At 52.9% G+C, this 27938-nt stretch overlaps 1 protein-coding gene across 1 annotated transcript; it reads right to left on the bottom strand.

Annotated features, from left to right (window-relative positions):
- Positions 1-11374: 11374 nt before the first annotated feature.
- HDGF (heparin binding growth factor) lies at positions 11375-27912 on the bottom strand. The gene is made up of 6 exons (XM_061606025.1): positions 27741-27912; positions 16556-16632; positions 14760-14898; positions 13938-14117; positions 12807-13066; positions 11375-11674 (listed from the first exon to the last, which is right to left on the bottom strand). Exons 1-6 carry the CDS (start codon positions 27825-27827, stop codon positions 11668-11670), a joined length of 750 nt encoding a protein of 249 aa, XP_061462009.1. The 5' UTR covers positions 27828-27912; the 3' UTR covers positions 11375-11667.
- Positions 27913-27938: the final 26 nt, after the last annotated feature.

Genomic DNA, 27938 nt, shown 5'->3' on the forward strand with positions numbered 1-27938 from the left:
GTGCTGGGAATTGTAGCTCCGTGAGGGGTAAACTACAGTTCCTAGGATTCTCGGGGAAAGCCACGAGATTAAAAGGCATGGTGTGGCTGTGACTCTTGCGATTGAGAGGGAGGCAGAGAAGACGGGAAAGGGGCGCGCAAAAGAGGCGCGCAAGAACGCCGGAAGAGCCTGCTTGCAGCTGGATCAGCCCCAAAGGGGGGCACCAAATCTGGGATCCCCTTTCTCACAGTGGGCCACCAGATGGCCAAGCGCGAGGACCAGCAGGACATGAAGCCAGCAGCTTCCTCCAGTAAATGATATGTAGGGGTAGACTGCCCCGGAACACGGAGGTTTTACTCAGCCATCTCACACCCAGTAGCCATTGGTCGACTTTCCGCCCTCTGTGTATTGGTCCAATCCCGCTTTGGAGCCTGTGGCTGGCGGCCACCGCATCTTGTGGCCGTGAGTTCCGTAGCATAACGAAGCCTTCCCCCTCCTTGAGATTTGAGCTGAACTTGGAGGGAAAATGCCTCCCTGTTGATCAAATCCAAAGTGCTGGACCATTTTTGGAGACCGCGGATCTGCCAACCCTTTCCTCCTCCTTCCCGCCGGCCACGAGGACTGTTTGCACGCGTAGAGATTACACTCCTGTTCTGTTCAAGTCAGATTTTCCGCGGAAGCGAAACCGGCAGACGAATCAGAGGGGGGGAGGGGATGGCAAACAGAAGGTGCCACCTTTTCTCTCCTCGCCCCCCTCCATTTCTGACAAAACGTGAGCGAATCAGGCATCACAAGCCCCCAAAACTAGGCAAGATTTTGGGACCAGCTCCCCCAAACCTAGGCAATGGCACCACCTAGTGGACAGTATACGAACATCAGCCCCTGAGCCTCTCGCTACCACCTGCAAGAGATGGTGTATTACATTACATTGGCGTCTGTGGCGCCACCTGGTGGCTGTTCAGTATTGAATACTTTTTCACCCGGTTTTTCCTTGAAGAGTTCATGCCAGTATCCCGTCAGCCAAATTGATCTTCAATTTAGGGGTGTTAATATTGCAAAACGGATCATTCAGATACTGCAAACGAGACATTAACAACAGGTTCTTTAAAAAAAATTGGATTTCCCCTGAAAGGGATAAGTCAAGTGGGGGAATGAGAGCTGGAATATTACTTTATTTAGAAAATGTATAAACTGCTCTCTCTCTCTCTCTCTCTCTCTCTCTCTCTCTCTATATATATATATATATATCAAAGCAGTGGGCAGACTCAATTATATTATAAGACATGACTAAAATACACAAACTAAAAACAAAATATGTATAAATTCATCATTAAAAACAAAGATAAATATTGCTGATGATGCCATATGCTTCAAAAAGATGCTTCAAAAAGATGCTTCAAAAGATGCCTGAGACTCACCCATCGCACAATAAACACTTGTCTGGATGCACCCCAGTGTGTGTGTCATTTAACTTGCATAGCGATGCTCTGAGTTTGGAGAGCGCCTTCTGGAGCAATGGCTCACAGCCTGCTTGCTGTTGTAACTGGTAGAACTGATCTCACCACTTGAAGCTGAGTAGACAATGGGGGGGAGTAGGCTCAGTCTGAAACCCCTCCTGAGTCTCCAACCCTCAGTAGTGCCCCAATACAAGCCTCCATCTCCCCACTCAACCCCTCTCTGCATATTAAGGGGTGCACAGCTCAAGTTTAATCAGAGCAGTTTGTCCAGAAATCCAGAGGCTGTAGCTTTCCATCTCATGGTTAGCAAATCAACAAGCTTGAATTTTTAGCTCTTATTTAGTCACTGTTTTTTAAGAATAAGTTTCTTCCCCTTGTAGTGACAAAGAAAACAGATAGGCATTTGAAGCACATGGCTTCCCCCAATAATCCTGGGAACTGTAGTTTACCCCTCACAAAGCGACAGTTCCCAGCAGCCTTAACAGACTGCAGTTCCCAAGATTCTTTGGGGGAAGCTGTGTGCATTTAAGTGTGTACTCAGTTGTTATGGCCCAGTGAGTCAGCCGCCATCAGAAGCATGCCCACCACCTCACTTTCTTACGGCATATGATTTATTGCACCTAACAAGTTCCTTGGAACATCGCCTTTTTAAGTTAAGGACAAGATTTGCATCATACTTCAGGGTGGGCTGGGTGGTGACGGCAACACTTTGGAGGCGCTGTGAGGCAAGGAGGCCGATCTTCCATCTGGATGGCCTACTGGATGATTCTGCCCAGCTGTGGGGAAGGGCCAAAGCTCAGGGGGACAGAGTGCCTGTTTGGCATGCAGAACGGCTCCAGTTCCTATTTGATTCAGCCCTTTCTTCAGAACCGTAAGAACTAGAACCTTATTTTATTTTTAGCCAATGGCCCGTCACACCTGCTCTGCATGCAGAAGGTTCCACGTTCAGTCCCTACTGGCATCCCCACACATCCCCGCCCTGAAACCCCAGACAGCTCCTGCCAGAATACTGGACTAGCTGAAGCAAAGGTCTGCCTTGGCAAAAGGCAGCTTCCCATGTCCCTATTTAAACCAGCTCTTCCTTCACAACCATGAGGACTGGAATCTTACTTTATTTTTTAAGAGCAGAGCTGTAGCTCTGTGTTAGAGCATCTGCGTTGCATGCAGAAGGTCCCAGGTTTGATCCCTGGCACCCCCAGGAGGGCTAGGAAAGATTCCCTATGTCTGAACCCGGAAGAGCCACTGCCGGCCAGTGCAGACAGTTCTGAGGTGGCCCACTGGTCTGACTCCTTACAAGGCAGCCTCCCATGTTCCTTCCCTGCCCAGATGACAGCCAGAGAAGCTTTTCTTCATTTCCTCTAAAGAAAGGGGGGGAAACCAATATTTTTATTGAGGAAAAAATATAAAATCAGATCACTTGAAACAAAACCGCCCCATTTCCCCCACCCCCTGAAATGTAAATGCAGCATATTGTTTCTCTAGCACTTTTCTTCTGTGTGAGTCAGAATTCAAATGTCCTAAGCCTCTCTCTCTCTCTCTGTGTCTCTCTCTCAGGAAGGCCGAGGGTCCCCGGAAGGGGGAGGGCGTCAGGGGCTCTCTTCCCCTTGTCCTTTGTCCTCTTCCTCCTCCTCCTCCTCTTCTTGCTCTCCGGCAGCGTCCAACTCCCGAGGGGGCACCTGGATGCCCAGCTCCGACTCCACCCTCCAAAGCCTGCTTCGCACCTTCTGCAGCTGCCCCCTCACTGCCCTGATGGATTTGAGGCACGCCTGGCAGCTCCGGAGGTCCCTCTTCCCTGCAAGGGAGCAATGAGGGGGTGATGGAAGGAGAGAGGTGGGCCTCTGCAGGCCCAGGGTCTTGCACTCTGTGAATGTTTGAGTACTGTAATCCACTTTGAATACTGTAATGCTGGGACTAATTTGGTTTTTGGGGTCCCCTCCAAGGCTGTGATTGTATAGCTGTAAGACTTGATTTCTGCAGAAGAAGCAGTTTCTTTGTCAAGTAAATAGCTTGGCCAGATCTGTTAAGTATCTGCTTTGTTATGTAAGCTTGGGCCAGAGTGTTGCCACAGAAACTAACTAGCAAAAGATCCTTCTGGAAGGTAAGCAGAAGCTCCTCTTCTTCCCCCTCCCCCCACCTTTCCCTGGCTGGAGGGAAGTCATCAAGGTGCTTGAGGGAGAACAAAAAGTAGGCAGTTTGGGGACTGGAGCAGGAAAAGACTCAGAGGCCCAACTTGCTCTCTGTGAGAATCCAAAACGATGGCTCAACTCAACAGGGAAGCAGGATGTGCTGGAGCGTTACTGCTGTGAGCTCTTCCATCCCATGCTCAGCCTGTATGTGCATGTATGCAACATAAACCTTATATCACAGAAAACATCCCCAGCCACCAGTAGACCTTCCTTCCAAGGAAGCCAAGCCCAAGATATGCCCTGCTTGGAAATTGGGATGTGGGTAACAATATGATGTTTAGAAAAGTGGGACACAAGTCCAGGGAAATCACATGCTAAGGATGGTGTGAAAGATTTTTGGCAGCCCCAGAATGGTGGCACTCTCTCCCCACAGAGGTGCGCCTGGCCCTATCACAGAACTGTAGACTAGCAGAGGGTGGAAGGGGCCTATAAGGCCAAGTCTACCCCCCACTCCATGCAGGAAGCCTTCTGCCATATGCATGCATACCCTGGTCTCTTTACCCTAAACAGATATTCTGTTTAGTGGGGCCCACTTCTTGTGGTGAATTCACACCACATTGGAAACAATTTTATGTGTTTTATCACTGCAATGCTTTTATCTGTTTTTATAAATGTGTACTATATTGCTGTAACCTGCCCTGGGATCTTGTGGTGAAGGGCTAGGAAGAAATCTTACAAATAAAATGAAATAAAGGGTGGAGAGTTGTGTGTGTGTGTGTGTTGGGGGGTTGCTGCCTTCCTGGGAGAGAACTTACGTTCCTGGAGGTGATGGGCTTGCAGTTCCATGAAGGTCTCCAGGGCCTCTCTCAGGCCGGCCACATCTGGCTGAAGAGGGGGTGAGGAGGGGGGAGAAGCGGGAAAGGGGTGCAGCAGGAGGGAGAAGCTGGAGGTGTTGGGGGCGATGGACACAGCCTCCCAGGGGGCAGAAGCAGAGAGAAGAGTGGGCCTCGAAGGAGAGGGGCTCACAGCCAGGAAGCCTTGGGAGACACCTGTAAGGGGGGAGGAGCAGATATTTGGGAGCCACAGCTGGCTGGCAGTCCATGCCTCCCCATTGCCCTCCCCTCCCCACTTACCACTATAAGTTGATTTCACTGCAAGGAGTGGAACTTGGAGGCCTGAGAAGCAGAAAGGAACATTTTGTACACCCCTGGCCAGAGACCCACGTGTTATTTATTTATTTAACCAGATTTACCTGCCGCTTGATTGTAATAAAGCGGTTTACAAAACAATAAAATAAAAATAAGACAATATTATGCTTAAAAAAGTTAAAAACAGGTACTTGAAAACATTAAAAAGATGATTAAAATTAACTGTAAGCTTAAAAGGATATTAAAACACATCGACATCTATGTGTCTGGATAGGCCTGCCTAAACAGAAATGTTTTAAGCAGGTGCCGAACAGAGCACAGCGAAGGTGCCTGCCTGATGTCAAGAGGCAGGGAGTTCCAAAGTGCAGTTGCAGCCACATTAGAAGACCAATTCCTTACAAGTGCGGGAAGAGTATTATGTGGCACCTGTAAGAGGGCCAGTTCCATAGATTGAAGCGATCGAGTGGGCACTTAGGGGGTAAGGAGATCCCACAAGTTGGCCATTTTAAACTCTCAGGGAGGCCAAAGGGCACAGAAGTGCCAGAGCCACCACCGTACCAGGGCCACCAGCAGAACCACCTTCTCTTTCTCGATGCTGCAGGCGGACTTCAGCCCGGATGATTCTCCTCCGGGTACGGCAAATCTGCAGGCTGATGGCCCGGAGAGAGCGTGGGAAGTGCTGGCAGGTGCTGCGAATCTTCAGTTCTGAAATGGGGGGGGGAGGCAAAGATAAGCCCTTTGGCAAGCCGATTCTCAGGCTGATGGCCAAAGGCAGGCGGTACCCCAGTAGAACTTACGCCCCTGAAGGTACTGGCCCTGCAACTCCTTCAGGGCCTTCAGGTGCTTCTGCAGAAGTTCCAGCGAGAGTGTGGAGTCCAGCAGAGTCTCAGAGGAAGGGGCTGCCGGGGGCAGCACAGCTTCTGGGGTGCAGGCTGGGGGTGACTGGGAGACAGGAGGAGTCGCTGGAGCAGCAGGGAACTTCTCTGCAAGAGGAAAAGAAGAGCAGCCTGTCAGGAAACAAAGCCCCCCCCTGAAGAAAGCCCTGCTGGTGGGGATGTCCCTTCCCTTTCTGTTCACAGGAGAGGCGGGGGGGGGGATTCTGCTTGGGGCTGAGGCTGGCGATGGCAGAGAAAAGGGAAAGGGGGGGCATCAGTGGTGACCCCTTTGCCCAGGCCCGGCTGGTGGGGCAGGAGCGATGCTGGGAGGGGGGCACAGGAGACAGGGCCGGCCTCTTCTTCTAAGCACCCTCCCTCAGTGTTTCTGGGTGGGGAATGAATTGGGGGGTCTCTGTGATCTGGATTACCGGACTGGAGCTTAGCATGACCCGGCGGACGCACCCCGGAGCCCCACTCACCGTCCTTCACCTCCCCTGTCCTCTCGGGCAGCCTGGGGGGGGGGAAGAAATGGCCTTTGTTGCAGCAGGAAATTGGGCAGGTGCACGCTGGGGGGGGGGATGCGGCATTGCCTCCTTCTCCCTACTTTAGGCCCTGCACATCCAAGCAGCCACTCCCCCCCAAGATCCAGTCTGCATGCATCTCGGCACACAGAGTTGGCGCCAGGCCCCTCTGCCACTGGGGCAGCTGCTGCCCTGTTTCCTGGTAGGCCACCCAGGGGACGTGTGCTGACAGGCAGTTGCGTCCACCTCTCTAGGGAAGGACCGTGACTCAGTGGGGCCGAACATGTGCCTTGCATGCAGAAGATCCCCAGTTCACTCCCCAATGGCAGCATCTTCAGGCAGGGCTGCGAATGTTCCCTGCGTGAGGCCCTGGCCAGATGCTGCCAGTCAGTGTAGACAGCACTGAGCTAGATGGGCCAATTGGTCTGAGTGGGCAGAAGCAGCTCCCTCTCTTCCAGCGTCACATCATCACCTTCTCCTGCGGATCAAGTTCAGGGGACCCGCCTGACTGGCGGCAGAGGAAGAGGCCTGTGCACAGTCATTGCAACAGCTGAAAACGGCTCTGTAGCAAGGAGCAAATGTACTTGGGTGCTTCTAGGGACAGGAAGTGGGGAGGCAGCCTGCTGGGGCCAGAGTTCAAGCCGAGAGGCCACCACCATCAGCACTCCACATGCGGAGGGCTTTCCCTGCTGGGGAAACATTCCTGCCCCCCCGGCAGCTCCTGCTTGCTTGGCAGGTCTGAACCCACCTGAACAGAAAGGGGTCTTTTTAAGCAAAAAGGTGTTCAAGGGTTCAAAAGAGCAACTTACTTCGCATGATCTTCGTGGCTGGTCCTACGTGGCAAAGGAGGAGAAATGGCGGCAAATTACTTACTAATAAAAGTGATTGTTTTAGCATTCATTTTCCACAAGTTGCAAAACAAATGATAGCAAAGGGCAGCGGCTCAGTGGTTAGAACCCCAGCTTTCCAGGCAGAAGGTGCCAGACTCCAGCCCCACTGCCATCTCCAGGTAGGGCTGAGAATGTCCCTGGAGAGCTGCTGCTGGTTAGGGCAGACAAGACTGAGCTAGAGGACCAACAGTCTGACTCTCAGGTGGCTTCTCTTGTCCCTTTTCAAGCCAGCCCCTTCTTCAGAACCTTGAGGACTGGAACCTTACTTTACGTTTAGGGGAAAGGCTGTTGCAACTCAGTGGCAGAGGTCCCAGGCTCTGCCTGAATCCCTGGAGAGCCACTGCCAGCCAGTGTAAACCATAATGAGCTAGCTGGACCCCAGTGGTCTAACTCAGCCAAGGCAGTTTCTGCTCTTTCCTCGGAGGAAGCCCACGGGTGCTGGGGAGGGGAAAGAGGAGGCAGACCCAGAGGGGTGCAGCTGGGAAGACGACGTCAGAGTGGGAAGACGATTATTACCCCATGCCAGGCGGGGCTCAGCTAGTCTTTCGCCCCACAGGCTTTGGGGCTCTCACCCACTGGGCACCTTCTCTGCTCAGAGCAGGCACAAGTCCTTGAACTCGCTGGCCAGGGATCCTTTTCTTGCCCGCCTTCTGAAGCCGGCACAGGGCAGCGGGTGAGCAAGTATTCTCCAGAAACGCTGGCTGGCTCTTGGGAGCTTGGACCACAGAGGTCTAGCACAATGAATTCAATATGCTGGGAATGTGCCTTGGGCAGGGAGCACCCTTGGGTGCAGGTGTGAGCCCTGCGGAGGAGGGGTGGACAGCTAGTGACTCCCAGCATTTCTCAGCCTATTTGAGGGTGGTGCAATTCAAGGGGGCAGAGGAACATTTTGCCAAATATTCAGTGGGTGGAGGTGGAAATTACTTCTCTGGTGATTTGGATGGAAAGAAAAAAGAAAATTCTCGGAACATTTCTGAGAAAACTCTCCCCCAATAAATTTTTGGCTCTCAGAATGTTGAATTAAAGCCTTTCCCCCCCTCACGCTGTCAGATGAAGAAAGCTGTGGGTGAGAGAGCAGAACTGCAAGGAGGAAGTCAAAGGGACCGAGCCTTCAATGCTTCCTTTGACAAGTTAAAAATGCGTAGGTCTGGATCCATAGATGCTCTCAAAATGCCTCATCCCAGATACAGGCGGAGAATTTGCGGGGGCCAATGGCCCAAATATTCGTTGTGTGTGTAGAGCCCACAAAAGGAAATTCCCAAGTAATTTCTCAGAATATTATTTTCACAGAAATTTCAGCTCAGCTCTAGAAATATTTACCATCGGCCTAGAGCAGCGGGAGGGAGCTGGGTCTGGAGGACCTCTCCATTTGCTCTGGTTAAAAGACCAACATCTCTCGCCCCCTCCTCCTCAAACTCTTTCCACAGCAGCTGGTTGTTAACAAGGACTCTGGAACTAAGCATTAGAGCCTCAGGTTGCCTTTTTCCTCCTCCCTCCAAATGCCCATTCCTTTCGTGTCATGTCTTTTTCAATTGTAAGCCTCTGGGCAGGGAATGCCATATTCCTAATGTTTTATGTTGCTCTGGGAGCTGTTTCTTTTTCTTTTTGCCTGATGAGAAGGGTAAAAATGCTTTAAATTGACCTTCCCCACCCTGGTACCTTCAAGACATTTTACAGCTCCCATCGGCCCCAGCCAGCCGGGGAGTTGGAAGGGTGAAATAACCAGGGGGCATTTTTAGAAACCACCCGCAGGGGGCTGTTAGGCTTTAAGGTATCTCCCCCCCACACTTTACCTGCCGTGGAAACAGGAGAAACAGCCCCCCATCGTGCAAACCAGGAGAAAGGCAGTCTCCGCTACCAGCTGAGTCGAGCGGCATCTTGGCAGAGCCCTCACAGGTCTCCTGGGAACCAAAGTGGCAGGATTCTGCTGCTGATTGTGAGGTCAGAGCTTGGCCAAGGACTGGCCCCTTGGGCTCTGGCCACTCCCAGGCCCAGCCTCACTCCTCTGGCCTCTCTGGGGAGCCACCATGACCCTGGCTGGCCCCTTAATTCCCAGGGGGCCAGGCAGCTGGCTCAAGGCCACCCTTATCCTCCTCCAAAACATGCCCAACCTCGTGCCCCTCTGGAGCATTATGGGAAATTAGAAGGAAATGACGCAGGCCTCCACTGTGAGATTTTGGCGCCTCCTTAAAACTCACGTGTTCATCCAGGCGTTTGCTGCTTGGCTTGTCATGTATGATCAAGGGCAACGGTTTGGACCCTACTGCACTTTGCGAGCCAGTGTGGCGTAGTGGTTAAGGTGTTGGACTACTACCTGGGAGACCAGGGTTCGAATCCCCACACAGCCATGAAGCTTCCTGGGTGACCTTGGGCCAGTCACTGCCTCTCAGCCTCAGAGGAAGGCGATGGGAAACCCCCTCTGAATACCGCTTACCACGAAAACCCTATTCGTAGGGTCGCCATGAGTTGGGATCGATGTGAAGGCAGTCCATTTCCACTGCAGTTTCATTTTAGCAGGTGGGCTTCACTGTCTTATGGAACCCGCTTCCCTCTCAGCTTAGGCACCCACATTAACGGTATCTTTAAACACACATGACGTTTTGTGCTCCCAGGGGCCTTTCTTGGCGTGTTATTTTCATTGTTTTATTATCACATCTATGTCCCACATTTATTACATTACATACATTACCCCTTTACAACATTTCTATCCAAGTGGCTCACAGCGGTGTACATGGTTCTCCTGGACCTTTTTCATCCTCACAACAACCCTGTGAGGTAGATTAGACTGAGAGCCGGCAACTGATCTAAGATTACCCAGTGAACCAGCCAAACCACACAGCAGAGGCTTCTGAAGGTTTCTCTGAGCAGCGGAGAAGGAAGAGGAGGGGCAACACCGCGGGGCGAGAAAGGGTAAAAAATCTGTTTAATTTCCGGGGGTGGGGTGGAGGGTCAGAATTAAGCAGATATTTGCCCACCCAGCCTGACGCCCGTCTCTTGCCCTGCAGAGTGGCTCTTCTTCCTCTTGCCTGGGTGGGGAGGGTATTGCTGCGGCCTCTCCGCTGTATGGGTGTGCGGGGGGGGGGGGATTCCTGCCTTCTGTGGTAGTGGGGGTGGCAGATCTGTAGCGGCAGTGTGTGAGTGTGAGGGAGGAGGAGTGAAGGGACCCTGCACTTGAGAGGAGGAGTTTACACCGGAGGGAGGAGAGTGGAGTTTCCACAGGGGGAGGGTGGAAGGCAGTTGCGACCCCAGGAATGACTACTTTGAGCCTAAGAAGGAACTGGATGTGGTGCCACACGTGACTGAGTGTTAGATTCCCTAGTTGCCATCTGCTGCAGGCTGAAAACTGTGGCCAGTGCCTACCTCAGAAAGGCACCGCCCCAGTCACCAAGGGCCGAATGAGGTTCAGCCAACATCTTATATTGCAACCAGCCCAGTCCATGAGCAACGGGCGTTTGGGGTCCACAGGAAATAGGGAACTGTGGCCACGAAACATGGCCCTGACCCAGAGAGAACTGGGAGAGGTACCTTCCGCAGAAGACCCATTCCACAGCAGTGTGTGAGATCACGGCTCCTCTGCGTCACGGCAGAAACCCAGATGCCCGCCCTTGGATGTTGCCTTACACAGAGGCAGACCACGGGGTCTCTTCAGTTCAGCACTGTGTGCTCTGCACTGACCAGCAGCAGCTCCCCAGGGCTTCTGGCTGGCCGGGAGTCTTCCTCAGCCCTCCCCAGAGATGCCTTTTGCATGCAAAGCAGGTGCCCTCCCCAAGTGAAGCTCTTGCACCCATGGCAGCTGTGAGAGGAAGTGGAGTCTGGGCCAGGCAAGCTGCTCAGGGAGGCAAGTGGGACCTCCTGCCCCCAAACATCCAGTTTTGGAAGCATCACAGAGGCCCCTATGGCGCACCGGGTCATGCAAGGCCAGCTGTTACTTCTCACATGCGCACACTCAACACCACCCCACCCTGCCCAGTAATTGTGGGGACCGCATTTCTGTGATAAGGGATAGAATCTCCAAGAAAAAAAAAACTAGCTTGGGGGAGAGACTCACGGCTGTAAAGCGAGCTTGAAACTAATTTGCAATGTAGATGTAACCTCAGCTGTTAAGCCAAATCCAGATGCAAGGAGATTTTGGGGGGTGGGGTGGGGGAAGACGCCTGGCTTCAGGGTGCCCACAGGGGCCCTCCAGAGTGCCCCCCACTAAGCTTGGGCAACATGAGGCAGGAGACACAAACGGTGGCATTTGGGCTCATTGAACAGGGGCGGGGTGGGTGGGCTACATACACCACAACTGGTTTTTTTTAAAAAGGATCTCTTTGAGAACCTGCAAAGGACCAGCCATGCAGGCCACAGGAGTTCAAAACCAAGCAAGTGGAAACGATTTTTTTTAAAAAGGCATTCAACTGCTTTTATTTCAAAGTGGCTGGCCAGCATTCCCAACCCCCTAGAAATTACTAACTCAAAGCGCGGGACCAGCGAGACAGCCGGGCCGGGAGAGACAAGATGCAGGTTGGCTGAGCAGAGCAATCTCCGTTTGCTTCTGTAGAAATGTTGATCTTGACTCCCTTCCTGCGAGTGGCAGGCGGCAAGTTGAGGGCGACGAAATCTGGTTCTTCGCACCCAGGGAAACCAGCAGGCCGGGATCGGGTCACAGGAACGGATCGGGGGGGCCAGCTACAGGCTACGAGAGGAGGGGAGACAAGAAAGGAGGAGTCAGCATGGGGAAGGAGACCCCAGGTGGGCGCTGCAGCGTGGGAGGGGGAAGCAGCTGGGTGCTCATGGAGGGGAGCCCTCTTCAAAAATGGAGCCATGATGGGGATTTCCCAGAAAAACCTGAACTGGAAAATTCAAATTGAGAGGAATTTGCATTGGAACAATTACGGAGGTCCTGGAGAATGGGGAACCCCAGGCCTGGGGAGCAAATGTGGGCCTCCAGAACCTCTTGTCTGGCCCTTGGGACTCTCTCCAGGCCACGCCCCTCCTCGCCCTGCTCCACCCCCTCCTCGCCAGGCCGGGAGGTGCTTTTGGACTTTGACAATGCCTGTTTAGCTTGCCTGGCGGTGCGTGAGTGCAGAAACCAGCCTCCCATTCATTGCTCCACCCACTTTTGCCTCTGGCCACCACGGCTAAGCGGCCCCCCCCAAGGATGCCCAGAAAGGAATGTGGCCCTCTTCAGTCTGAAAAAGGTTCCCCACCCTTGTCCCAGAGAGTGATCTAATTTGCCATGTTTATTTTGCTTGTATTTAGTAAACAAAGTGAGCATTTTTGAACCGGCCAATATTTTCATCCAGCCCCCCCCCCCCCCCCGGAAAGTGAGATGGAGACCTCTCATGGGCCTATATTTATACAGAACCAGTGCCATGCAGAGCTGGATTACCTTCCTATTTATTTATGTCCCACCAGCGTTTTTTGGGGGAAAAACATATTTCCTTTCCAAACAAGCTTCTCATTCCGTTGCTGCTCAATTAGCATGGCACTTTGTACTTTCAACTTTTGCTGCTGTTTTGTTAATTTGTGTTTTAAATGACTGGATTATTATTCTTGCTTTTAAGTTTGCCTTCATTTGTAAGCCACTTTGAGCAACTCCTCAAAGTAAGAGAGTGTGTGCGTGCATGACAGAAAGAGAGCAAGAGAGACAGAAAGCAGGCTATAAATTTTTAAAATACTACATGATGATAATCAACGTGCCTGCCACTCCTGAAGACAGGGCTCTGCCCCGAGGGCCCTACAGAGAGACAGCCCCTGGGATGGGCATGGCTGCTTTAGCCAGGGAAGAAGGATCTCCTGCTTTCCTGCCCTCTTCCTGCCCCCACCTCTCCTTGTGGTCTCTGCTCGCCTCCTCCTCCTCCTCCTCCTCCTCCTCTTCCTCATCCTCCTCATCCTCAGGGCCTCTCTCCTTCCCCTCCTCCTCTGCTGCTGGCATGTCGGGGGCTTCACTGCTGTTCTCCCCTTTGCCTCCTCCGTCCGGGAGGGTGAGGGGGCTGGCCTTCTGCTTCTCGGGCTCCTTGTGGGGGGCTTTGCCCCCGGCATCCTCCTGATCCTCAGTTTCCTTGGTGCGCTTGGGGGAGGGGTCCTGCCAGGGGGAAAAGAGAGGTCAGGAAGCTTCGCCCACACAGAGACGCTCACTTAAAACCCTTCTGGGCCGCTTCATATTTGAGAATGTCAAAGGTGTGTAAAAAAAAGCAAAGCAAGGCAAAGGAAGCAGTGTGGCTGATGACCCAGAGCTGCCGTTTCCCCTGGGACCATCCAAGTGCACCAGCTGCTGCCAGTCAGCTGTACGTGGGAATGTCGAAGGGGCAGTCGAGACCCTGGTGAGATCTACAAGGGGAAGAACAATTTGCTCCCCCCAAAACTCACTAAATATTCAACAGTGGAATCTTTTGGGCTTTCAGTTTTGAAAGGTTCTTTGAAACCTCAACGTCTGCACCTTGAAACACAAGCACAGAGAAAGCCCCCCGTCCCACCCCAACCTGACGTGGGCTGCGGGCTCAGGTATGAAAGCCAACATTCGGACTCCAGAGCTTGGCTTTCGAAGTCCAGCAATTGGCTCCCTCTGATGCTGGAAGCAGCCCCACCCACTGTGGTCCTGGGAGCCCCTTCCCCGTGCCAGACTCTCCTTTAAAGCCCCCAGGTGGTGGCGGTGGCCACTGCTGCCTCTCGTGGCAGGGACCCCACAGCTCAAAGCTGTGCTGGGCGAGGCACTCCCTCCCTTGCGCCGGCCCGGAATCCTCCTGCGTTCAGCTTTGTTGGATGACTCCACTGGTTTGGGATGGCTTTATGGGAGAGGAACCCGCTTCCTCTGCGCCACACATCATTTCCTTGCTCTAGTTTGTGGCTGTTTCCATCCCAGTTACCCTCCATGGGATGGGAGGACTGAGCGGGGGGCGGGGGGGCAGTGTTGCGTGCCTCCCCCTCCCTGCCCCCCCCCGGGCTCCACTCCCTACCTCCAGGGCACCCTCCGCTTTCCGCTTGCTCCCGGCCTTGTCGCTCTTCTCCTTGGACTGCTCGTCGATCACCAGGTTGCCTTCCTCATCGCTGCTCCCCTCGGGGCTGCCTTCCTTCTCCCCTTCTGGCTCCCGCTCGGCCCCTTCCGTGTCCTCCGTGGACCCCTTCTTCTGGGTGGGCTGCAGAGGGAGGTGCAAATGAGAAAGGCGCAGAAGGGAAGAGGAGGAGGGCGGGGGTGCCATGGGTGCAAGGGCTCAAGCACAGATGCACACGCCCTGAATGAAGACAGCGACAGGCCTGGCCTCAGTTTCCCCACCAGCACTGGAGTTAGAAGAGGCTGCCAAGGAGTGAGGCCTCCTGCTCTGGGGGAGGAGCGGTGGGTGGAGGGGTGAGAGAGAGAGGGCTGCCTTGGGTGACCCGGAGACTGGGAAGCCAGCCCCAGTCAGTGTAGACATAATAGGCTAGAATCTCTGTGGGACAACAGGCTGACTTCCTGTGTCTTGAGGGAAGGGGTGTGGCTCAGTGGGTAGAGCAACTGCTTGCATGCAAAAAAACCCAGGTTCAAGCTCCACAATCTTTAGGTGACTTCCCATCTCCCCTGACCACTGGCCATGGAGGTGCTGGCCACTGGAGTCCAACAGTATCTGGAAGGCCACAGATGTTCCCCCACCCCTGCAATGAACTGAGGACTGGGTTCAAATGCTGGCTGCAACGTGCTCTCTCTTGCAATCCCCTCCCCACCCCCGGAAAAGGAGCTCAGGGGAGGCATCAGCTGTCACAGGGGGACGGTACGAGCATCACAGCCGACCGGAAAAGCGCACCTGGTACCCAGAGGCCTTGACAGTGGGGTTGTTCTCGATCTCCCAAAGGCCTTCGCTGAAGCCTTTCCGCTTGTTGGCCTTGCCAAACTTCACCTTGCACTCTTCGTAAGGAAAGAGATCTTTGGGCCCCAAGAATGCCCTGCACAGGAGAGGAAAGCACAAGTCACAAACACACAACAAACTGCCCAAGCCTGGCCCAAGAAGTCTTGCTCGAGAGGCCTACACAGGCTGTAAGCCTTACCTCGAGTTACGCGAAGGAGCCCCGCCAAAGCCTGCAAAGGGGCTGCAAGCCCTTCACGGTGGGTGGGTGGGGGGCAGACCAGGGATGGCTCCCTTGCGCCATTCTGCTTCTGCAGCCCCCACTTCCCTGAAGCTGACTGGGGCAGACTCTGCACAGCCATTTCTGGGCTTTGCCTGTGTTGGACAAGCTAAGAAAAGAGAACGCCAGACTGGCAGAGGCGGCGCCAGGCGGCCTCGCAGCGAGGGACCAAACGTCTTGCTGCCTGAAGAGGAACCCAAACGGCGCCCGTCACGGCCCCCCCCATCCAAGCATCAGATCTAGCACCCTCTCGATCTCGCGCTGCCTGACTCTGGCCCCTGGCAGGGACGGGTCTGCTGGGTGTTCAGTCCCCGCACCGGAATGAAACTGGCCAGAGGGCGGGCATGGAGGCTGTCCATTTGGAGGGCAAGAACTGCGCTGGGGCAGGGGAGGAAGACAGAAAGGACGATCGTCTACCCGCCCCAGTCTCCTTCTAGGAGGAAGGGCAGGAGATAAACACAACAAAACAAATAAAACACCCAATTCAACACTTTGCCTTGCATTATTATTATTATTATTATTATTATTATTATTATTATTATTATTTGACTGACTGACTGACTGATTGATTGCCCACCCTTTACCCAGAGGTCCCAGGGCAGGTTACAACAACTTTACAATGCATAATTAAAACAGTTAACAACCACCCAAACAACATCACTGAAATAGGGTGGGTGCTAAACGTATACTGTACCTCTCAGGTGTCGAAGGGCAGGCTGAAGAGGTGCATCTTCAGCATTTGCTGAAAGGTATGCAATGAAGTTGCCACCTCGGGGGGGGTGCTCAGAGAAGGGCTCTGACTGCTGTCACCACCACCACCGCTTGAGATCCAGAACTCCTCAGTGGCGATGCCACACACCCCTCCTCCCCTCAGAGACCACCTTTTAGCCGCCCAGCAAGACCCGCCGGCATTACGCTGGTACCTGAGTCCACCCCCCCACCTCCCCTGAGCTTCCTTCTTGCTGAAAGGGAAGACGGGGTCAGGCACCAGGCACAATTAGCTGGGCCTGAGGTGGGGTGGGGGTAGGTGGGAGACACAACTCTTCAGACACACTTGAGACTGACTTCAATTCTCATATAAAATAAATAGATAAATATATACAATGCTAGTCCACCCATTGGCATTAACAGACCTGACTAACTTAGGCTCGTTCATTTCAGTGGCTCTACTCTAGATAGGACTAAGTTGGCTGCGATCCTATTTTTATGACCCGCTTCTGTCACTTGCAGCAGTTTCCCTTTTGAAATCCTCCCAAGCAGTGACCACGCCAGGATCCGGATGCTTACTTGTGTGTTCCCTTGAAGGGGAAAGCATTTCAGGGATACACCCTCATAATCAACGGCCAAGCTGGACAGCTGAGTTTTGCACCCAGGCCTTGGACTCCAGCTCAAGACACTCAGGAGGGAGCCACAGCCCTTAAGGCCCCGGCGCAGAAGCAAACTCCCCCCCCTCATTTGCCACCTTGATTCTACTCACGTTTCGTGAGTCCCGAAGAAAAAGACCTGGTACTTGTTGGAGGCCGATTTCACAGCAGATTCTGGCATCTCGTCGATCTGAACCACAACAAACAAAAACCAAGCAAGAGTTTTTGTCACACGTTTTGCAGTTTAATAATAATAATAATAATAATAACTGACACTCTCTCTAAATTTAAGCTGCGGTTGCTCACGTCAGGCTTGGGGTGGGGTGGTGATGCAACCCTTTTTTCCTGCAAGACAACCCCTAATTAATTCAGCCACTTGGGCCTGCTCTGGGCCGCTTTGGGCCAACCCGACATGCCTCACAATCGCTACCATCCCGTCAGGGTCTCTGCCTGCCACATGCGTGTTGACCATCCCCTGAAGCTAGAGCTGTCGAGGGAGGCGGCCCAAGTTTATTGATTAACCACAGTTGTGTGGACCACCCCATCACGGTTTCCAACATATTAAAAACATGCAGCAATCACCTAAAGCACACTACATAAAATAATTGGAAACAAAACAGATTAATAGTGAACACAGAAACAGAAAAAGATCTAAAATAGTGGCTGCATTTGCTGACTTTTTAGCTCCAGATCCCATATCGGGGATAAATCTGTTCACTTGGTGGGTGGAAACACCCCCCGAGGTCCCTGCTGTCCACACCTCCAGTGGAAGGGAGTTCCACAGTCAGGGAGCCACAGCAGGAAAGGCCTCACCTGTGGCACAACAGGGCAGGACAAGGAGAAGTGCCTTGATATGACAGAGCACTTCAACCCCTCCTCAAAGAGATATGGGGCAACAAAGGGTGCAGAGCAGCTTCTTAAGATATGTGCAGCTGTCCCCAACCTGGTGCCCCTGAGCTGTTGGACCCCTGAGCTCCCATCATCATCATCATCACCCCTGACTATTGGCCATGCTGGAGGAGGAGGAGGAGCACGGGATTTGGGAGTCCACAGAGCCTGGAGGGGAGCAGGTTGAGGAAGTCTGGTTTCAACAGAAGATCCAATGAACGGCAAGAGATATTTAGGATGGGGCAAGAGGAAGGACTTCTGGGTGCAATATAGAATTATCCACCACCTCAGATGGCTTTGAAAAGGGCATCTGACAAAGTCACAAAGGGCAGTCTTTCAATGGCTATCAGCCACAATGGAGCCTCCATGTTCAGGGGCAGTCTACCTCAGAGTACCACTGGCATGGAAGAAAAGACAAAAGAGCGAGGGATGGCTGTTACCTTCGCGTCCTGCTTGTGGGGTCAGAATAAGCTGGTTGGGCCACTGTGAGGAAACAGGGTCTTGCTGTAGACAGACCTGCCTTGGTCTGATACAGCAGTTGGGCTTGTCTTTCAGGATGTGCGGGAGACTGCAATCTTACAGATGGCTTTAGAAAGGGAGCTAGATAAATTCACAGAGCAGGCACCTCAGCACTGAGATGCAGTCTACCTGGTACTGCCTCTGGACCCTTCCATCGACCACGGAAACAGCGCTGTGGACGGGCCTTGTGGCTCTCCTGGCCAACCGTACGCTCCTGTCTAGACTGCCGAGACTGATCTTGCTCTGCAAATTCTGCAGCTGCGTGACGAAAGGCCCAGCAGCTGGGATGGAGGCGGGTCGGTGGGGATGTTGAGAAACAGCAGGACCGCAACCGGCCCCTGCAGTTCGGGAGAGGAGAGGAGCGCTTCCAAATTCCCCTGGAGTTTCTTCTCTTCCGTTTAAGTCATCAACAAAAGGCATTTGGCTCCCTCCCTCCCTCCCTCCGAGTTCAGCCCAGTCCGGATGGTCTCTCTCCATGGCCAGGCCCATTTGGCTTGTGCTGCCTTCCAAAGGGTGCACACCGCTAACATTTGCAATATTAAACGGTTCCCCACTTTGCTGCCAGGGAAGGACACGGCTCCTGGGCAGGCACGGCAGACCACGGGCTGGAGGCGGCTGTGGCGGTGTTTCGGTATGGCTAGCTGGTCGCCAACTGCACCACAACAGGGTTGCGCCAAGTCCCATGGAACTCATCAACCTCAGATGCAGCGGTGCGGCCCCCTGCTTTCAAAGGGGGCTAGCCAAATGCATGGAGGAGGGGCCCATGGACAGCTACAAGCCACGGTGGCTAAGTGGGATCCCTGTCCAACGTCCGTGTCACAGGGACCCAGGAATGCCTTTGGAGGTGTGTATCTGTTTCAGCCTAAGGAGCAAGAGGGCGTGTTGCGCGGTTCCCCTGCCCAGGACTCTATGCCTCAGGGGTGGCTACCTTGTGGCACTCAGAGGTTGCTGGACTCCCAGCAGCCCCAGGCACCTTCTGCATGCAACGCAGGTTCTCTGCCATGCAGCCACGGCCATGTGTCCCCATGTGGGCTGCCTGTGGGCTCGCTGGAGGGGTGTTTGGCTGGCCCTTGTGGGAAGGGGGCACGCTGGACTTGTGCTCTGGGAGAGCCGGGCTCGCCTGGCAAGTCTCACTTTTTTTGAGGGGGGGAGGCCGTCAAAAAGCCAGAGAACCATTAACCTGTTCACTGAAGGGGGGGCAGCTGCAGGAGGCTACTAGAGCATTTGGAAACACACACCTGCCCCCCCTCGTTGCGTGATCATTGGCCTCAGCACCCAGCTTCAAAAGACCCCCTCCAGCACCAAAGGGCCATCATGGATGTGGATTTTGTTCAGAAGTGATTGGGCAGCAGCCTGGCTCCAGCCCCCACAACACGCGCAGGGCTCCAGTCTTGTTTGCGGTCATCTTTGTTCGCCCTGTTCTGCCACAGCCACAACTTGTGCTGAGATGGTGTACAGCGTGATGTGCGAGTGTGTGTGTGTACAGACACAAGACCAGGCCAACTCAGGTATGACAAAAGGCCCGGCCAAAGCCCCCCCCCGGCCAGGGAGCCCCCTTGTGCCGTCCCAGGTGTGGCTCCAAATTGACCTAGCCCACCCTTGGGCTACAGCTCGGCTTGGCCCCCCTCGCCCTGTGGTGCCTGGGCACAGCCGAACAGTCAGCCACGTGGGGAAACCAGATCTGGCAGCCTCTTGGCTCCGGCAGACGGGGCGGCTCCTGCTTAGTCACTGCCTTGCAGAGGCCTCCTTTTCCTGGCTCCTGCTCGGATTTCCTTCCCGAGGAAGGACGCAGGCAGGCTGTGCCACACAAACGACTGAAGCCCAGGCAGCTTCGGGCCTGCAGCACCACACGGGCTGCCCATGGCCACACTGGGGAGGCAGGGAGGCGCCTTCATTCACCCTCCAGGAATGAATGGTGGGAGGGAGGGAGGAGGGTCCAGTCGGGAGCAGAGGGCTTCCATGCCCCGTCCAGGCAGAGAGAGAGAACAAAGAAAGCAAGCCACCCGCCTTCCCCCAGCCTGGCACCGGCCCGGCGGCCACATCAGCACACGCATGCTAGGAGCCTGTTGCAAGAGGCAGGCGCAGGGCCCTACCCCCGCACCTTCCTCCCCACACAGCCATGCCAGCTGAACCCCTCTTCATGCCCCAGGCCCACAAGGCAACTGTGCAGCGAGATGGGGCAACAATGCAGGTCTGCCCCTCTGGGCCTGAGAGCTTGAACAGCCTTATCAGGGAGGGCAAGGGAAGGAGGTGACCGGGGCATGTGCGCATGACATAAGCCTAGTGAGGGCCTAGAAATTTGCCCTATGCAATCACACATACCCTCCCCCCAAACACACACACACACCCCATTGGGGTCCTTGACTGTAGGGATGCCTCGCTACAGGGAAATGTGAGCAAACTGGAATTCTGGCTCGTAAACAGGTTTCCCTGGGTCGGGGGGGGCACTGTTCAGCAGCTACTGGGTAGATGGGGGCCTTCAAGGAGGTGGAAGGTGGTCAGGATGCCAGAGGGGGAAATGGGGGGGGGAGAGGAGGGCAGACAAGTTGGGGCTTTTTTGTCGCAGAGAGAGAAACAAGACAGATGGACCGACAGACGGGCAGGCAGGGAATTTGGGAGGACCCAGGCCCCTGTGCCCAAGGCACTCCCACGTCCAGCTCTCGGATGAATGCTGAACACCTCCAGACTGCAGCCAGCACCCCAGATCTGCCATCCGTCCAACTTATGCACTGTGGAACATTCTAGCTATGCGCACCAGTTGCTGCGAGGACCAGATCCAACCCTCTTCTCAGACCTTTTCCACCAGTGGAACCTGCCTGCCTGGCACCGCACTTAATGCCCCTGACCTGTGGGGCTACGCTGTGTGAAGAACATGCGAGTTTAGGACAGCTTGGTGCTCTGGGCCTGACAGTTAAAAGCGTGCAAGTACTCAGTCTGTGCACGCTCCCATTTCTGCCCTTCGTCAGGCTGGGCCACCGAGGTCCCGTGGAAAAGCAGGCTCGCTCAATGATTACCCACCTAAGAATGTACCAAGGCACCCATTATTGTCTTCTGAGGGCTGGCAGGCACGATTAGCCATTGCGGCCACCCCCCCACCCCCCCTCCTGCGGGGTTATTAACACACCAGAGAGCGGGCGGACTTTGAACAGGTGGGGCCAGGCAACCGCCCCCTCCATTGTATACGCGCTCTTCAGCCGGAGAGGGGTGCGGGGAAGGCATGTACAAAGAGACAGGGTGGTGGTGTCCAGATTCTGCTCCACATTCACCTGTTGACTCAACCAAGGTGGAAAGTGGGAGAGACTTGAAGGTGCAGCGACAAACTATGCTGGGCTTAAAACACTTTTGCTACACAACGGCGGCCGCTAACGAAAGTGCAGGGGCCGGACGAGAGAAGTGTGCTTCCCTTGCACCACCTGGCTTCAGTCACAATGCACTAGCAGGCCCTGGCACTCAGTGCCATTCTCAAACCAGAGAGCCTCTGCAAAAAGGGTGTGTCGCAAAAAAAGAGGAGGTTTGAACTTTTAAAAAGGGGCAGGGATGAAAAGCAGTGATGTCTACGCAGATGTAAGTCCCACTGAATTCAACAGGGCTTATTCCCAGGACTGCAGCCTTAATCATGAAGCTCAGGAATGAATTGCTTATTATGAACACAATGCTGGAAGGTGATTATTTAAAATGACACTGGAATAACATCTTATTTCAAAAAATGACACAGCAAGTATTAATTTATCCACTTGTAGAAACATTTTAACGAGTTCAAAACAGCAACTTGTAAAATATTATTATTTATTACATTTCTTAGTTGCCTTTCTCAAAAACGATCTAAGGCGACTTCCAGAGAGATAAAGAGAAGGTGTACATAAACATAATTTCCTTAGCATTCTTTTGCTAAGATTTGGTGGGTGGAGGGACCCTATGATCCAAAACAAAAACACACTTAATAAATAACTGGTCATAATTAAAATCAAAACAGAAAAGGCTATAGCTGATTGCAAGCCATTCCCAATTTCCTCAACAGAAATGGTTTAAAGAGACCCACTGATGTGTTTCAATGCACATTTAAAGCTTCTGATATGTTTTAAATAGACTGGAATTGCTTGAACCAGTAATATATGGCAACACATTATAATTACAGCTGTTGCATTTAAGCTGTCGATTTTGCAAACCGCTTTGAGAGCAGCGACTGTTCATGGGGAGATGCAATGTACAAAATAAATGTGACTATGACTTGGGACATGGGCTATGGGGGGTGGGGGCAGGGAGATCATCTGGGCTCTCCTGGGCATGAAAAACACCACTTGAGCCAGGTGGCAAAGGGGCGGCTCTGGGGAGAGAGGCCTGCTCTATAGACCCCACTGGGAGCTGAGGGGCTGAAACAGGAGCCACCCCCTTGGGATAAATCGGCCATCTGGTCTCCCTAGGGTAGACGGGGCCAGGCACCCATCACTGGAGCCTCCTCCTCCTCTGCTGCTGTAGAAGGGAGGCCCTTTCATGTTGTGGCGAAACCGCAAGCCTTGCCTGGCTCCTTCTCGGGAGAGGAAAGGCCGCCTCCTTTTCCCTTCCCCTCTCCCCGCCAACGGTCAGGAAAAAAGGAAAAAAGCGACAGCAGCAGCAAAAAAGCATGCTGGGTTTCGTTTTTTTGCAGTGATGACACCACCACCAGCACACCACAGCCATTCCCAAGCAGAGCCCTGCTAGTTTGCAGCACAGGTTTGCATGCACACACACTCCCGTCTTGCCAGCGCCGTTGTTGCGGTGTGCAGCCAGAGACAAACATGGCTCCACAACAAGGGAGCCAGCATGGAGGAGGAAGAGGTGGAGAGTGGGCCTTGGCACTTTGCTTGGCTAACAAGACAAGCCCCCCCCCCACAATCCTGTTTCCAAAGACAACTGAGCCCCCGCCCCCCAATAATACTTCCAAGGAAATCTGAAACACAGCTTGGGGGTTAGCAAAAGACATGCACACATACACACACACCCTACTTGTAGTTGTGAACTCTCCTGCACACACACCCCTCGCCACTTTCTGGGGAGCCACTGATTTGGCTTGTGGCTGGTGCCATACCCACCCAACGTGGATGCCAAGGGGGAGAAGCCTGCCTTTCACGGCTCAGGCCAGCCTTGAGCAGTTAGTGCAAAAGTAGCCCCTTCATCAAGCCTTGTTGACAGGCCCAAGGGGTTATGGACATGGCCTCCCTTTCTCTCTCTCCCCGTCCGCAGGCATTTTCATCCCCCTCTTCCCAATGGCCAGATTTCAGCTGCTTATGGAAAGCGACCGTGTCAACATATAAACCAGTTTTTCTATCGACCGCTTCAGGCCTGCCTGACCTCTGTCACAACAGATCGAGCAAGAAGTCCGTGAAGGCTTGTTTGCGCGTCAACAGGCCTGACAAAGGCGGCCACTGCCACCCCTTGACAGTTTGCCCACCACATCTGGGGAGGCTCCCCGACACTCTGTGGGGCCGCACTGGGGCTCACAGACGACACAGCAGAGGGCACCAGCATCACATATCGCATCTGAACGCCATGGGGGAAATCCTACATCCCAAAGGGACAAAGTGTCCAAGGCGGGATTCAGGGCCACATGGACCACAGCACTAGTCCCACAAAGTCATGGGAGTTTAAAAAGGAAAATCAGGTTCAACTGGATTCCTTTAAAAGCTCAACTATATTAGAGCAATCCTACAGAAGTCTATTTTTAAAAAAGTCCTTTTGAATTTTACAGTTTACTCCAATGTAAGTAGGTATGTTCCTCTATGAACGAGACTACCTCACAAATAAGTTGCTAGCCAACCAAAAAACCAAGCAAAATGGTTGCCCATTCATGCCTCTGTACATTAATTTGCTCTCCAGACTTTTTGGGGGTGGTGGTGAAGACACCTCTCTAGGAGGCAATGTACAAGTCTGGAGAGAGACAAACTTTTATTAAAACCCCAAACAAATGTTAAATCTTTGCACCTTTCATCAAGCGATGGGGGAGCAACTTTGCCCTTGGCAGAAGCAGCCACACGCTGATCTAGTATTGTATTCATTCTGGCAGGGGGAGGGAACCCCACCCCCCAAAAGTCACGTGACCTCCCATTATCTTCCTAAATGCTCCCCCCCATCCTCTTTGTAGCCAGGATGCACATAATATGACTAAGAACTAACAGCAAAGCAGTTTAGAAAACTGCACTGTGATGATTTGCATCAACACAAAAATTCAGATTCTGTTAGTGCTGGAATTAAAAAAAGGGGTCAATTACAACAGATTTTAAAAGCAGACTGCTTCCTCAAATTTGTAACAATTGAGGTGTCCCTTTCCCTGTGCTGTCTCTCAGAAGAGGGGATCCTCAACTGACAGGCAGAACACACCAAGCTCATGGGCTGCATCCACCGTTTGTCTTACTCAGAGTTGGCCTATTGAAATTCATGGGCATGTCAAGCTTACAGCCATTAATTTCAATGTGTCCATTCTGAGGAGAACTTAATGAGATACAGGGCTATTTCTTGCCCCCTTTACAACTCCCCCCCCACTGGTAGGCTGATTTAATGTTTTATGACAAGTCTCAGTTTTAAGCGTTTAAAACCTTTTTGGTCAACCAATAAACCCAAATGACACTTATGCTAACGTATGCAGATTTTACTGCTGGAGTCAATTAAAACTCAGGTGGTTAATTCACAGCCATGCAGCCTGGTTCTATGCAGGTCTACTCAGGAGTAAGCCCTGCTATGTCCAATGCCGCTTTCTCCCAGGTGAGCACACACAAACCGCCGGGCAGGATGGGAGGAACCAGCCTATCAATGGCACCAGCGTGGCTGGTAGAAACAACAAGAGAGTTTTTAAAAAAGAAGCAATTCAGTTCAAGAACACCAAATCCCTGCTGAGTGCTGTTACAGGAGCCTGAGTTTTACTCAAATATAGCTGTGCTTAGATTTAAAGGGATATAATCTAAGCACAGCTATATTTGAGTAGAAGTCAGGTTCTTACAACAACACCCATTCCAAAATCTTTCCAATTCTGAATATTGTTGTAGTTTGCGAAAAATCCTAACTTTCTAGCCCTCAGGGTTACAGGACTAAGCTGATATACATAAATATGCAACAGGACTAAAAACAAGACAACGCAAGTGCTTATAGAGAGCTTTTTTTAAAAAAATGCTTAAAGCATATATTATCTCAGTAATCCTCACAACATCCCTGTAAGGTAGGCTGGCATTATTTTGCACACATTGCAGATGGAGGAGGTAGCGGTGGTGAGTGATTTAGTTCATGGCTAATGATCTTAACCCAACAAGCTCAGCAGGTCCATTTGTGTAGGAATGTTCACACACAATGGTGTGTGCCCTTCTAAGCAAATATTTGTGGGTCTTTAGAACCCAAATCCAACACTGCCTGGCAAAAGTGGGATAGAAAGTTTGCTGCCCTGGATGCCTTCGGGAGGAAGGGTGGGATATAAATGGCATAAATTAATATAAATACAATGAACATGGCAGATGTGACCTCTTCCTAAGACCACACATATGGAAACTCCTTGGTTAGAGCAAATTAGGCTGGTGTGAGAGGAGGGAAGGTGCAGGAGGAGCAGCGCCCTCCAACCCCAAATCCAACATGGATCAATGGCAATCCTTTGCAAGGGGGCACCCTACCTTTCTATTCATTTATTTATAGAATAATTTAGAAACCACTTCTCTACATCAATTTCAAAAGCAGCTCATCACTTATATATAAAAACAACACTTTAAAACATCCAAAAGCGAATATATATCCCAAATAAACTTCATAACAAAGGGTTAAAATTGAAGTAACACAGCATGGCCAGATAAGATAAAAACTTTGTTAAATTTTCAAAAGTCAGCTGAAAGAAAATGCTTTGTCTTCTGCTTTGGAAAGTCTGCCAGGAGGAGGCTCTCCAGGTCCATCTTGACTGAGAATTCCCCAGTGCCGGGCCACTCCAAGGAAGGCCCTGCTCCGAGTGGAAGCTAATTCAGCCTCCTTCGAGGATGAAGCTTTGGAACAGGATTTCAGAAGATATTTTTGTAAAGGGGTTAAGGAAGACTTAGATCTTTTGGCAGCTGGCAGGAGGAAGCCTCTGCCTGCCTCAGCAGCTGCCTTCCCAGGCTAGACTCTTCATCCAGGGTGACTAACAATATTAACACAATGCAGCATAAAAGCAAAATAATTGCCACAATTTACAAGAAAGTAGCATCTGACAAATTGGCGGTATTCAAAAGACAATGGAACAGAAAAGGCCATGTCCAGTGTTAGCCATACTCAGAGTAGGCCCATTGAAATTAGTGCACATAACTAACATATAATTTAGTTGGATGCAACCCTAAGTGTTTTAGACCAGGCCAATGTGGTACCCTCTGGATTTGTGGACTCCATTTCCCATCAGCACTGGCTACCAGGGTCAATAGTTATGGGAGGATGGGAGTTGTAGTCCAGCAACATCAGGAGGACACTATGTTGGCTATTCCTGTTTTTAGACTAAAAGCACCGGACAGCTGCTGAGATTTCTAAGTCTGCACAGTTAAGATTTTGCAAAGGGCTGCACCCAGTTTTTCACATTTGAGGGGAGATAACAGAATAAGTGAGCCCTTATCAACCAAGTAGAATTCAATTCCTCAGTAATACCAAGAGAGGTGGTGGCCCAGGAAAAACAGAAATATTAGGGGGGAGGACTCCCCCATTGGCCTACACATCTCTATACCGTATGGAAATTAGTATAATTACAAGCAACTAATTACACGACAGCAACAATTAAAAAGTGAACTCCACAATGCGTTGATGTCCCTTTGCCCATCACTGAACACAGGAAATGAACAAGCAGCAAAGGAGTCACCCCGCAAGGAAAGGAGACCAGGCTGCCTATAAGCAGGCTTTGTGAACGGGTCTCACTGCAGTGGGGGTCCTTTCTTATGGATTCAAACGCTCAGGGACGCATCTTAGGAATTACCTGCACATGGGCTCAGCTTCACACCACAAGCAGCAACACAAATAAATGGCCTTCTGCAGCGAGCTCTCGCCAACGTTCAAGCGCAAGATCAGAAGCTTGCTTGCGTTTGTCAGGTGTCCAGGCACCACAAATTTAGATCTGCTTTTTGCAGTGCAAGAGAACCCCCCCAGACCAGAATACAAGTGTGTCTTCTTTTGGGATATTGTTGTAGCCTGCTCTGGGACAATTTGGTGAGGAGTAAGCTATAAATATAAACAGCAAGGAGAACAACCGCCCACACAACGGCCAACATTATTTTTAAAAGCGGCATAAGATGCGCCCCAGACAAGTCAAGCCCATGCAGACGCCATCGAGCCTTGTTTTGTCGGTTCAGCCCGAGAGCTCTTCCCCCGCCCGGCTTCCGGCGCGATCCTCTAAAGCGGGGCTGGGGGAACACCGGGGACCCTCCCGCTGTTGCTGGAGTCCTCACCGCGCCAGCCCCAGGGCGACCCACAAGCCAGGGAGGGCGGTGACGTGGGGAGCCGGTGCCCAGCAACACCTGGAGGGCAGGGCCGGCTTCCATAAGGGGAGCCGCGAGGCCGGGCAGCGCGGAAGGCCGTGCCCGGCGCAAGGCCTCGGGGAGCGGAAGCGGCTGCCAGCGGGCGGCCTGGCGCAGAAACTTCGCGAGCTCCTTTGCGGTGCCCAAGAGCGCCGAGCGCCAGAGCTCCCTCCGCGCCCCCGGCAGTCACTGCTCGCGCCTCGGAGCTCCAGCCTAGCCCGGAGGCGCCTCGGCGAAGAGGAAGGCGGGCAAGAGCGCCTCGCCGCCGCCCGCTCTACTCCCGGGCGCCCTCCGGGGACAGCGCCGGCGCCTGCTCCATGCGCCCCACGCGGCAGCCAGCCGGCCTCGCCGCTCTGGGAAGGAGGCCGGGGAGTCCCCGCCTTCCCCCGTCCCGGAGCGCCCCGTAGGCTCTTACCCGAGCGGGCCAGTGTGGGTAGCCCTTCATCTTGGCGAAGACCAGGTCGCCGCACTTGTACTCGCGCTGCCGGTTGGAGCGGGACATGGCGCAGGAGGGGTCGGCCTTGGCCTCCCTGCCTGGCGCCGGGGCCGCCGCTGCCCCTTCGCGGGCCGACGAGGGAAGAAGACCGCGCCGCCGGCTCTTCGGAGCCGCCGC

The sequence above is a fragment of the Rhineura floridana genome, chromosome 22 (assembly GCF_030035675.1).
Source record: "Rhineura floridana isolate rRhiFlo1 chromosome 22, rRhiFlo1.hap2, whole genome shotgun sequence".
Classification (NCBI taxonomy): Eukaryota; Metazoa; Chordata; class Lepidosauria; order Squamata; family Rhineuridae; genus Rhineura; species Rhineura floridana.

Coding starts and splice junctions, on each gene's coding strand:
- HDGF (XM_061606025.1), bottom strand. CDS start 27,827: ATGTCCCGCTCCAACCGGCAGCGCGAGTACAAGTGCGGCGACCTGGTC. Junction 16,633..27,740: donor ACCCACACTGGCCCGCTCGG/GTAAGAGCCTAC, acceptor GTTGTGGTTCAG/ATCGACGAGATGCCAGAATC. Junction 14,899..16,555: donor TTCTTCGGGACTCACGAAAC/GTGAGTAGAATC, acceptor TCTCCTGTGCAG/GGCATTCTTGGGGCCCAAAG.